The 12984-nt window shown below is 38.1% G+C and overlaps 1 protein-coding gene across 2 annotated transcripts in view; it reads right to left on the bottom strand.

Annotated features, from left to right (window-relative positions):
* The window catches only part of MXI1 (MAX interactor 1, dimerization protein), a 98714-nt gene that overhangs the window by 41264 nt on the left and 44466 nt on the right, over positions 1-12984 (bottom strand). For both annotated transcript variants that reach the window (XM_060125309.1, XM_060125310.1), the window contains exon 3: positions 7686-7715. In XM_060125309.1, the coding sequence (XP_059981292.1) occupies positions 7686-7715 (30 nt within the window). The remainder of the gene's footprint in view (positions 1-7685; positions 7716-12984) is intronic.

Genomic DNA, 12984 nt, shown 5'->3' with positions numbered 1-12984 from the left:
CCTAACCCACGGTCAAAGATTTACTCTTATGTCTTGTTCTAAGATAATGTAGACCAAAACAATCACTCTGTCAAAATGTCCATGTCAGGGCTTCCCTGGTGGCGCAGTGGTTGAGAGTCCGCCTGTTGATGCAGAGGACGCGGGTTCGTGCTCCCGTCTGGAAAGATCCCACATGCCGCGGAGCGGCTGGGCCCGTGAGCCATGGCCGCTGAGCCAGTACATCCGGAGCCTGTGCTCCGCAACGGGAGAGGCCACAACAGTGAGAGGCCCGCGTACTGCCAAAAAAAAAAAAAAAAAAAAAAAAAAAAAGTCCATGTCAAATGAGGACATGTATATAGTCTAAAAAAAAAACTGTATTCATTATCATGTCCAAACCACTGAGATAAACATAATACACCAAAAATTCTAACACAAAAAAGTTGAAATTATTTATGATATTCTAGTCTCCAACTATACATAAATCTTTACCTCAAAAAATGCTTAACCATTTTCAAGTCATGGAATGAGAAAAGAGTAAAGACCTCACAAGTGCAGCATAAACTCCGTCAGGTAAACTGCTCCCCTTTGAAAAATTACCTGTCTTTTTTTTAGTGTGCTATGTGATATCTTAATGAACTGAAAGAATCAATTAGCTTCTAAAAAAAAGTTACCGATTCTCTTCTTATGAGCAGGATAAAGTTCTGCATCGTAAAAATCCTTTAGTATGTTGCCAGTTATCAAGTTTTTTCCATATAATTTATTAACATTTTGAGAATTCACTAAGTTTTCCATTTACCTCCTATGAAATTGTTTTATTATAATAATATGTCTTCTGAGCTCTCAAGAGTATTTTATATATTTGTCATTTTTCACTTAAGTCATTATAATTCAATAAATAACATATTGATAATAGATATGCTCAATAGTACATTTAATCATTTTTTCATTCAGTGAACATTTAATGAATGACTGCTACCTGCTAAGGGTAAATAAGACAAAGTCTCTGCCTTCCTGAAACTTATATTCTAGTAAAAGAAGTCAAATAACTCAAACAAATAAATAATTCATACAGAGATAAATGTTAAGGTGACAGAAAAGGCAATGGGATAGAAAGTGACTGGGGGGCAAATACTGTTCTCTAAGGAGATGACCTGAAAACTGAGAACGAAATAATGATGAAAGACTAGAGCAAGGGCTTTCCAAGCAGAAGAAACAGCATGTACAAAAGCCCTAAGATGGAAATAAACATGGTGTGTTTGAGAAAAAGAAAGAAAACAGTGCCAGCTGAACCATAGGAGATGAGGGATAGAGTGGTAGGACTTTGTTGGCCATAGATTTTATCTAGTTGCAATAGGAAGCTAGTGGAGGACTGTAAACAGAAATGGCAAGACGTGATATATCCTTTAAGAAGATTACTCTTGCTGCTATGTAAAGAATGAAACGTAAGAAGGAATGAATAGTAGCAGTTAACGGAAAATAATATTCTTTCTTTACACTGTTTCTTAGTCTGCTCTGTCCCTTTCTATTCCTAATTCCATCAACTGAATGCTGGTTCTTATATCCTTCTCCTACCTGGGCTACTTCAGAATATCCAAACCAGTCTCCCTGATTTCACAGCTAGAGTATGTGTGCGTATGGGCGCATGTCTGTGCGTGCGTGTGTGCGTTTGTATGTGTATGTTTTGATCAACAGTCTCAAAAACTCACTACTACCAACAAAATAAAATCCAACTTCCTTGACATTCAATAACACTGCAGTCTAATATCAAACCACCTTTCTGGCCTCATTTCCCAACACCAATTTGATAAGACTCTACTCTTCCACTATATATGGGCTACTCACTCTTTCCTGGACAGAGCTTATGATGCCACCTTCCTGCTTCCATGGCTCTGACCCCTTTCCTTATTCTTTCCTTAGATTCAAAGTCTCTCGCTTCCTCATGGCTCAGGATACATTCTCCTTGACTATCCAGGCATTAGCTGTTTGACTATGACCACAGCATTTTTACATCACGAGCCAGTATATACAAGTTTCACAATTCTACATTTAACTTTACTTCAAGCAACGCACTTTGGTATCTTCTATTCTATTTTACTTCTTTTTCAAATGACTCACTAAAATGACTGCATAGACTACTTAATGGGTTTCAACCTTCAGGTTGAAAAACAATTTTAATGCATCCTTCTAGACATTAATTGTTAACATATCATACATATCCTGGTATTGAAAGAGGCAACTTATAACTACCAAACTACAATGGCCTTAACCTTAAGGATAGGACAGGGTATCTTATACTTCATTTTATGTACCATGATGCCAAACACAGTATTTATTAATCCTTACTGAAGAGAAAGACTGATATTACACATAGCTATCATATTTATGATCAGATACGATGATTGACTGTTTTGTGTTCCCATCAACTTGTTTCAAACTGTAGTTATGATGGTCAAAATGGCTAGTTTTTTTTTTTTTTTTTGCGGTACGCGGGCCTCTCACTGTTGTGGCCTCTCCCGTTGCGGAGCACAGGCTCCGGACGCGCAGGCTCAGCAGCCATGGCTCACGGGCCCAGCCGCTCCGCGGCATGTGGGATCTTCCCGGCCCGGGGCACGAACCCGCGTCCCCTGCATCGGCAGGCGGCCTCTCAACCACTGCGCCACCAGGGAAGCCCAAAATGACTAGTTTTTAATAACACTTTGATCTATACTTTCTGCCTTCCTACCTTACAGGATTAAACAATGGTTTTGCATAGTGGGAGGACACAGTAAGTACTCAATAAATGCTCATTTTCACCATTCCTTCAGAGGTATAAGAAAATCTCTATATGGAGGACACCGATTACCATTCACTGGGCATGTTCTCTTTTATCACAAATACTCGGGGTACTTCTGCTCTGCCTAGGAAGGCATTGTAAGTCCAGTGTCCTCATATGGTCCTTTTAGCTTTGCCAAAGTGGGGATAAGAGTAAGCCTTTTGTTTCAATGGAATGACAACTATTAAGGTTAAAGGGCCTCTCCTGCTGTCAGCACTAAGGTTCTTGATCATTAAAGTCCTATTAAAGTTGTTGACTCTTTAAAAAACATCTTCAGTAATCTGAATTAAGGAAATGAAAAAGCAATGAAGTGATCTAAAATCTGTACTGAATGGTTTCTTCTCTGGCAAAGGACCCAACTTATAAGATAAGCCAATGGGGCAATGTAAATTCTTGATTTTCAAATCTCAAAGACTCAGAAATAAAATTAATTTTACCATGAGATGATTCACATAGGCTCCTGAGGAATGCAGAACAGCTAAAGGTATTCTACTTCCCTTTACTTCTACCTCCTGAGCCTGTTACGACCTATTGTAGGTCTAGAGGGACAGGGTGAATACACAGGTAACAAATGTTCTGTACCACCTAGACCAGGCTCAGTGTAACCATCAAGGTTTTAGGCAGAAAAAGAAACCCAGAACCTATCCAAGAAAGAATCTGAATTTCCTTATCAGGTCTGAAACTACCTAAAAGCTCCCTAATGGGCTATAGGCATCTTGGGGTAATTGTGGGCCAGAGCAAACTACTCTGTGCTCGCCAGACCCTCTGAAATCTGGGAGTACGAACCTCAACATTTGTTGGCTATTGTCTCCTCAAGGCCAGACCCAGGGCTTCAACAATCTTAGGGCTCTGTTTAAGATAGCCATCTGGGGACTTCTCTGGTGGCACAGTGGTTAAGTATCTGCCTGCCAATGCAGGGGACACGGGTTCGAGCCCTGGTCCAGGAAGATTTCACATGCCACAAGCAACTGGGCCTGTGTGCCACAACTACTGAGCCTGCGCTCTAGAGCCCACGAGCCACAACTACTGAGCCAGAGAGTCACAACTACTGAAGTACCACTACTGAAGCCACAACTACTGAAGTACCACAACTACCGTGTGCCTAGAGGCCGTGCTCCGCAACAAAGAGAAGCCACCACAATGAAAAGCCCGCGCACCGCAATGAACAGTAGCCCCCGCTCGCTGCAACTAGAGAAAGCCCGCAAGCAGCAACAAAGACCCACCTCAGCCAAAAGTAAATAAATAAATAGATTAATTTTAAAAAAATGATAGCCATCTGGAATTACTCTGTCTTTCACTAACAATTTAAAATCATCTACTCTAATTCTCACTGCATTGCCCCAGTAAAAAAACCCCACTAACTTGGAGTAGCTTTATATGCAAGATTTTAGAACTAAGCTTTTTAAAAAAACTTTTGATATGAACATATTGTATGTAGAGCAGCAAAATTTCAAAAATATGACTTGCTTCAGGGATATGTTTTCAGAATGAAAACAAAATCAAATCACTCTTTTGACAGTGAATTACTTTCCTCATATAAGCTCACACTCAAAAGCAAATGAAAGGTAAAGCCAAAATTCTATTTATTTTAAAGGATGCCAAATCTACGTTAACTTTTTATTTAATATGTCAAATAAAAACAGTGCCTTAGAAAAAAGGATCATTAAATAGAACTGGGTGGGGGCCTAAAAAGTGTAATAGCAATACAGGCTTAAATATTAAAAATATTCTTGTGCTGCTTTCCTGCTCTTTGGCTAAAACATCCCCCCACCCCTCCCTTTAAATCATCCTGTGTCTACCAATATTTGTTTTCTTGTTAGATCCACTTTTCAGAAGTGGAGTATAGGTTACTCAATTGTATTCTTCCTTTAACACTCATCCTCTGACACATTCCACTAAATTAGAAATTTATTTATATTGATAAATATCCCTTTTAAAAACAAATATATCTTGGAAAGGTTAATTCTATATTACCTTTCAACCTCAAAGAAGAGAGGGAGGGAGGACGAAAGAACAGGAGGGAAGACGGGAGAGAGGAGAAGACATAATTTGAGAAATAAAGACATCTAGGACTATCAGAAGAGGACAGAAAAGGATAACTGAACCATGCCTTAAGAGAGGTAGGGTAGGAAACCAGCCAGAAAGTCTTAGACGTAAGTAAATAAAATGGGAACAAAAAGCCTTCACTGGAGAGAGCAGAGATCAGGTACAGTCCAGGTGATAAAAGCCACACATGCTACTCCAGTGCTTTAGACAAATATGAGATTAAACAAGTTACAGGGCATATCAAAGTAATACTATGGGTGATAAGGTTATCAATAAGTCAGAACTGATATACAGAATGCATTGAATGAAGTTTACTCAAAGGTTTTAAAAGCTCAATTCCAAATACTTTACTAAACAGTCTCTTTACTCTCGTGTTAAACAAAGGTTTTTGCTAGATTTCCAATGAGGGTCTCTCAAGGGCCACATTCATGTGGGTGAAATAATTATAAAAGCCACATGTTTACCAGTATTTAAAACATATGGCCCAAAAATACACTCTGTGCTCTAAAGGTCAAGAGAAGGTTTTATTTTTAGTATCTTCAAAGCTGTTATTTCTTAGTCCTTTTGCCATGTTTAAACTAGCCGGATACTTCCTTTAATATACTAGAAATATAAGACAGAAAAGACTCTTTAAAACATTTCCTGCCAAACTGCTTTGCCTCAAACTAGCAAAACATTTTTGACTAGACCACTGAACTTTGCTCCAGTTTTATCCTTCATTCAGTATTAAAGCTACCATCTACTATACATGCATCAAATGCTAGACACCAAGAATACAAAACTGAACAAAACAGAATCCCTACCTTTGAGGTAGTCATAGTCATTTGGCAGAAAGAGACATATAAACAGATAATTATAAGACTACCTGATTAAGTTTTACAGTAGGAGATGTGAACAGAGCATTGTGCAAATAAAGTGGTAAAAGCCACTAAGTCAGCCTGGAGGAAAATGCTAAGCCTCTTCAAGAGGATTTGACATTTAAATTCATCTGCAGTGAGGCAGTTAGGTTAGTCAATATGTAAGGGCCCTGCTATTTAAAAAAGGGCAGGACAAAAAGTTGAAGGTCATAGAGATCTTGTATGTCAAAAATGGGTGGTACATCCAGCTATTCTACTTCTGGGTATTTATCCAAAGAACAGGAAAACAGTGATTTGAAAAGATACATGCACCCCTATGTTCATTGCAGCATTATCTACAGTAGTAAAGATATGGAAATAACCTAAGTGTCTATCAATGGATTAATGGATGATGTGGCATGTGTGTGTGTATACACACACACACACACACACACACACACACACACACACATGCACACAAGGGAATCCTACTCAGCCATAAAAAAGAATGAAATTCTGCCATTGGTGACAACATGAATGGACCTTGAAGGTATATGCTAAGTGAAATAAGCCACACAGAGAAAGACAAATACCTATGATTTCACTTGTCCGTGGAATCTAAAAAAACAAAACAAAACAAAAAAAACAAACCTATAGATACAGAGAACAGATTACTGGTTACCAGAGGGGAAGGAGGTTGTGGGGCAGGGTGCAATGGATGAAGGTGGTCAACTGTATGGTGGTCACTTTTTAGTGCATACAGATGTCGAATTACAGTGCTGTACATCTGAAACTTATATAATTTAAAAAACGGCTAATATAAACAATTCCAGTTTGTTGCTTATTACTTTAACCTCCGTACCAAAAAGAGAATATTTAGTCATTCAATCCTCATCTTCTCCCCCAAACTTGTCCTCTTCCTACATTCCTTTTTTTAGTAAATGATAATACAATCTAAAACTTAACCTTCCATAGCCAACTAATCACCAATTTCTATTGATTATATTCCATACTATTTCTTTATTCTGTCTACTTCTATCTCCAATGGCTACCATCATCTCTTACCTTGGAGGCTTCCAATGGCCTCCAAAGAGTTTTCTTGTCTCTGAGATCCCTTCTGCCAATCAGCCAATTCTTTATACTGTAGCCAAAGTGATCTTTCCAAAACCCAAATATGATCATATGACAACCCACTTTAAAATCATTCAACTGCTTACTGCTCTCAGAAAAAGTCCAAACTCTTCAGCATAATTGTCAACATCTGGCTTGGCTTGCCTCATGCTACCATCTTTTATACTCATACTGAACCTCTTGCAGTCTCCTCAACAAACAGTGCTCACTATCCTCTGGAAAGTCTTCTAAGACTCCCTCAAGAGAGAATCAGGTGACCTTCAAAAATGATCTTTCAGCATCCTCTGCTTCTCCATCATCATACTTACCACACTATACAGTATCATCATACTTACCACACTATACAGTATTTTAATTACTTATCTTTCTCTCCCAGGAAGCTATAAATCCCTTAAGGTCAGAAACTGCCTTACACATTCTTGTATTTACTATGTAAAGCATTACGCCTGCCTGGCACTGACATATAGATGGTGCAAGATAAAGATTTGTTGAATGCATGAATGAATGAATGAATGAACTGCAAAGAAAGAGAAATTCAATATCCTACAATTTCCCATAATAGTTATTAGCTCCATTACAGAAACCTAATCCTTTAGCAAGACCATATTTAAGCCATGAACCTATCAAAATTAACCCGTTGAGACAGAAATAAAGAACGCTCAACATAAACTCAAAATTCAAATAAACTTAAGAGTATATTTATGTCTTCCAGTTTAGATAGCGTAAGCGGACTACTTTTTGGAGAGAATACACATATATCAGAACCATGATATGTTACACATGTAAAAAAGTTATAACTACATATGCAATATATTTTCACAGGTCAAATATTGAGTTTGCTTTTTAACATATATGAAAGCTGCACCTCATCACTGACTCACCGATTCTTTTCCAGCTCATTGTGTGTAGACCTAAAAGGGAGGAAAAAAGGGGGAAAAAAAGAGTATTAGCCATGTTTTGTTGCTGAGGCTATAGAAAGGGGGATTAGCTTAGGTACTGCTAAATAAATTTACCCAGTTAATTTATTTAACAATGCAATACATGGTCAGACTTCTATCTATCTCACTCATCAAGAAGAAATAGTCTATGTTCATTAAGACTGTTCATTCAGGTATACTGTTTTCAGTTAACAACTCTAAATATTTTGAAATTAGGATCTCATTGTCATTTTTGATAAAATTGATACTAGCAAGTATTCTCTTGCCTACTTCTAGGGTCCTACGTTTTACTGATTTGTAGACATCATATTAGAAATTTTAATTCAAACATAATCCCATTTTTTTTGTTTAAAAAAAAGGTATATGTACTTCCGTGTCCTCTTCTATCTCCACTTACCTACTCCTAAACATAGGGAGAGAAAAAGTTTTGGCCACCACAGAAGCTGAAACAGGCTTGTCTTATTGCTAAGTGATACAGACAAATTCAAGCCTTCTTTCCTTGAATGTGAAACATAAACCAAAAAAAGTTATACAAGGGAAAAAAATAACATGAACAGAAGAAAATATATTAATAAAATAAAAAACACATGTTTAAAAGACTGGGAGGATACACCTCAAAATGCTAACAAAGTCTTCCGTTTGTGACTTTTTTCATTTTACTTATTAGTATTTGTTACAATAATACTTACCATCTATTGAACAAGCTGAGTGTCTGCTAAACAGTTAACATACATTACCTCATTTTATCTTCCAAACAACCCTCATTTTATAAACAAGAATACTGAGGCTCAGAGAGGTAAAGAGACATGCTCTTGTCCCAAGAATATAAGTTGCAGCCATGATTTAAGCCCACGTCTTTGTTACTCCAAACCCCAAGTTCTTAACCACTCAGTGACAAGCAATACTGAAGAGAGGTTAAGGGCACAGACTCTAAGGCCTGACTGACTGGGTTCAAGTATTGTGTGGCCTTTTAAAAGTCCCTTCATTTCTCTGTGCTCAGTTTTCTCATCTACGAAATAGGAAAAATAACAGTACTTGCCTCATATGATTGTTATGAGGAATAAACAAATTTATGTTGAACATCAAAATATAACAAACTCTACCTAAAGTTAGCTACTATTAGAATTATGTTATACTCAGTTCTCTTGAATAAACGTATTATTTTTACAATAGTTTGGCATTAACAATAATGGAATTTTATAAAGGAAAATTTAAGTTCCTGTCATCAGAACTGAAACTTTAAGCATTTAATATATTCTGGTTAATGTCAAAAGCCTTCAGATTATTATATTACTGATTACTTTAATCTGATTTATTATTTTAATGGATATTTAATAATCAAATTTCTTAATTTTAACAATATTTTTGTCAGTCTCATAATTTGTGGAAATTTTACCCACTGTCTTAGTTCAAGAGCCAAAAGCCTTCTTTGAATTACTGTCTACTGTCCACCTTTTGCTTTCTTAGCAGTTTCATAAGGTCCAAGTGACACAGGATGAAAAAGACTGATGTTCATTTTTTCTTAAACATCTTTAATGGAGTATAATTGCTTTACAATGGTGTGTTAGTTTCCGCTTTATAAAAAAGCGTATCAGCTCTACATATACATATATCCCCAAATCTCCTCCCTCTTGCGTCTCCCTATCCCACCCCTCTAGGTGGTCACAAAGCACCGAGCTGATCTCCCTGAGCTATGTGGCTGCTTCCCACTAGGTATCTATTTTACATTTGGTAGTGTATATATGTCCACGCCACTCTCTCACTTTGTCCCAGCTTCCCCTTCCCCCTCCGCATGTCCTCAAGTCCATTCTCTACGTCTGCATCTTCATTCCTGTCCTGCCCCTAGGTTCTTCAGAACCATTTTTTTTTGATTCCTAATATATGTGTTAGCATACGGTATTTGTTTTCCTCTTTCTGACTTACTTCACTCTATATGACAGACTCTATTTCCATCTACTTCACTACAAATAACTCAATTTCGTTTCTTTTTATGGCTGAGTAATATTCCATTGTATATATATATACCACATATTCTTTATCCATTCACCTGTCGATGGACACTTAGTTTGCTTCCATGTCCTGGCTATTGTAAATAGAGCTGTAATGAACACTGTGGTATATGACTCTTTTTGAATTGTGGTTTTCTCAGGGTATATGCCCAGTAGTGGGATTACTGGGTTGTATGGTAGTTCTATTTTTAGTTTTTTAAGAAACCTCCATACTGTTCTCCATAGTGGTTGTACCAATTTACATTCCCACCAACAGTGCAAGAGGGTTCCCTTTTCTCCACACCCTCTCCAGCATTTACTGTTTGTAAATTTTTTTCTTTTTTTGCGGTACGCGGGCCTCTCACCGTTGTGGCCTCTCCCATTGTGGAGCACAGGCTCCGGATGCACAGGCCCAGCAGCCACAGCTCACGGGCCCAGCCGCTCCGCAGCATGTGGGATCCTCCCGGACCGGGGCACGAACCTGTGTCCCCTGCATCGGCAGGCGGACCCTCAACCACTGCGCCACCAGGGAAGCCCCTGTTTGTAGATATTTTGATGATGGCCATCCTGACTGGTGTGAGGTGATACCTCATTGTAGTTTGATGTTCATTTTCAAGAGATTATCTTAATAAGAGAACATCTCTCTCTCTCTCTCGAGATGTAAAAAAAAATCTCAGGATGCTTTAAGAGTTCAGACAAATTAATGGCAAGGATATATATGACTCAGATGGGAGAAACAATAAAAACACAGAACTTTCAGTATAACACAGACTCAGACTTCAAAACTCAATAAATTACAACCAAATCTCTACCACATATAAGTATTTATTAAAAGGTTTAAGTTCTTTGTTGTTTGAATGAAATGTCAAAGTAAATCAATAAGTTAGAAGAGGGAAAAGGTGTATTTGAAAGAGACTTAAAGCAAAAAAATATTGTCCAAAATTTGAACGTGTGATCAATAATAAAATATCCCACCCACCCCCTCTTAGTAAGTTTTGGTTTAATTGCCTTAATCTGAGAAGAAAACTCAGAACAAGTAAAACAAAAACAATGAAATACTATAGTAAGGGGACTTCCCTGGTGGCGCACTGGTTAAGAATCCGCCTACCAATGCAGGGGACATGGGTTCGAGCCCTGGTCCGGGAAGATCCCGCATGCCTTGGAGTAACTAAGCCCATGTGCCACAACTACTGAGCCTGTGCTCTAGAGCCCATGAGCCACAACTACTGAAGCCCGTGTGCCTAGAGCTCATGCTCCACAAGAGGAGCCACTGCAATGAGAAGCCCGCACACCGCAACGAAGAGTAGCCCCCACCTTTGCCGCAACTAGAGAAAGCCCAACGAAGACCCAACGCAGCCAAAAAATTTAAAAAATAATTAATTAATTTAAAAGAGAGAGAGAAGCAGAGAAAAAAAAAAGAAATACTACAGTAAGTAATAAATGGAAATAATCTATTTAGAGAGACGAAGACTATGCACCGTATACTTATTTCAAACAGTTTGGTATTCCACATATGGCCCTAAATGCAAAAGATATATATCCGGGCTTCCCTGGTGGCACAGTGGTTGGCAGTCCGCCTGCCGATGCAGAGGACGCGGGTTCGTGCCCCAGTTCAGGAGGATCCCACGCGTGGCGGAGTGGCTGGGCCCGTGAGCCATGGCCGCTGAGCCTGTGCGTCCGGAGCCTGTGTTCCGCAACGGGAGAGGCCACAGCAGTGAGAGGCCCGCGTACCGCAAAAAAAAAAAAAAAAAAGATATATATCCAAAGATAACCAATTGCTGAATTCCAGCATTATATTGAGCCTACTATCAAAGCTTACACCAAAAGAACATAATCTGAACCACTGCTGTGAACAAAATTAAAACAGCAGGTTCTTCCCAACTCTCTCAGATTTTTCTTTATTATCTTCTTAAAAAATATAAAATGATAGCTAAGTATATGAACTTTTCCACCAAACCAGAAAATGTATGCCATATCTAGTTATACCACTAGTAAAATTTAACAAGATTTCCAAATACCAAGAAGCAAAAATGATCACATATGTACTAATCTTTATCATATTGCCGTATTCTTCCAATTTTTAAAAAATGCATCAGTAGCATTTACTCCTATTTTGATGACTTTTTTGCCTCTAATATCAAGTCAACAAATACTGCATATCTTCAATGTTCAAAATTGTCTTAAGCTGCAAGGAATCAGAGACAGTCTCTAGCTGGTAGATTAAGACATTTACAGGAATAATTATAACTCAAGGCAAAACAAATATATTAAGAAAGGTACAAAGTGTTGTGAGAGTTTAAAAGATGCAGAGTTTACTTACAAATGGGGCTATCAGAAAATGGGGCTTTAGAAAAGGGGACATTTGGTCTGCGGCTTACATGATGAGTACATTTGCTACTACTAGAAACCAGACCTAGTAGGGAGAAGACATTCCAAGTGGAAAGGAGATAGCACAAGCAAACAAGCAGAGTTGTGAAGTCCAAAGCAAAACCAGAGAACAAAAATGGAAAAAAGCCCTGAGTTTAAATATTAGCCCTATCGCTCACATTAGCTGTGGAACTTTGAACAAATTATTTAACCTCTCTAATTAACAGTTTTCTCGTTTGTAAAACTGGAATAATACCACATGCCTTGGCTGGGTTACTGTGAGAATCAGAGAATAATGTAAAAGCATCAGCACCTAGTAAGTATTCAGTAAATGTTAGCCACTGTAAATATTCTTATTATTTTTAACAAGACTGAAAATATACTACCTAAAACAATGTTAAACATATTGCATGGGGCAACAAATTGAGAGGTTCTTAGTAACACTTGGAATTAGCCTGGAAACAACCAACCAACCATAATGATTAAAAAAGAAACTGAAGGAAAAGACAGGTCTTTTGATCATTTAGTCGGCTGTGAGGACGGTATAAGATTTAAGGTATGACGTCTAATTATACGTACACGCAGAAAATAACGATCCAAACAGTGCTGGCAAACAGAGAAGTTGAACGCATCACATCCTAGCACACTCAGAAACAACCTCTTTGCTTCCCTGAGCCTATGTGCCTGACCAAACCCTTCCAATAATATGCCATTAAAATAACCCATTATGATAAATTCCCTATAAAGCTGAGATGTTCTGAATAATCCATCTGGTTAGCACACTTTTCTTCTCCAAACAAAAATACACCTCTGAGAACAAACACTATGAACTGTCTTCCTTTCAGACACTCTTACTCTGAATGCTTAACAACTTCCAAGGACAGGGA

The sequence above is a fragment of the Lagenorhynchus albirostris genome, chromosome 16 (genome assembly GCF_949774975.1).
Source record: "Lagenorhynchus albirostris chromosome 16, mLagAlb1.1, whole genome shotgun sequence".
Taxonomy (NCBI): Eukaryota; Metazoa; Chordata; class Mammalia; order Artiodactyla; family Delphinidae; genus Lagenorhynchus; species Lagenorhynchus albirostris.
Note: the sequence above shows the minus strand (reverse complement) of the source record. Positions and strands in the feature narration are given on the sequence as shown.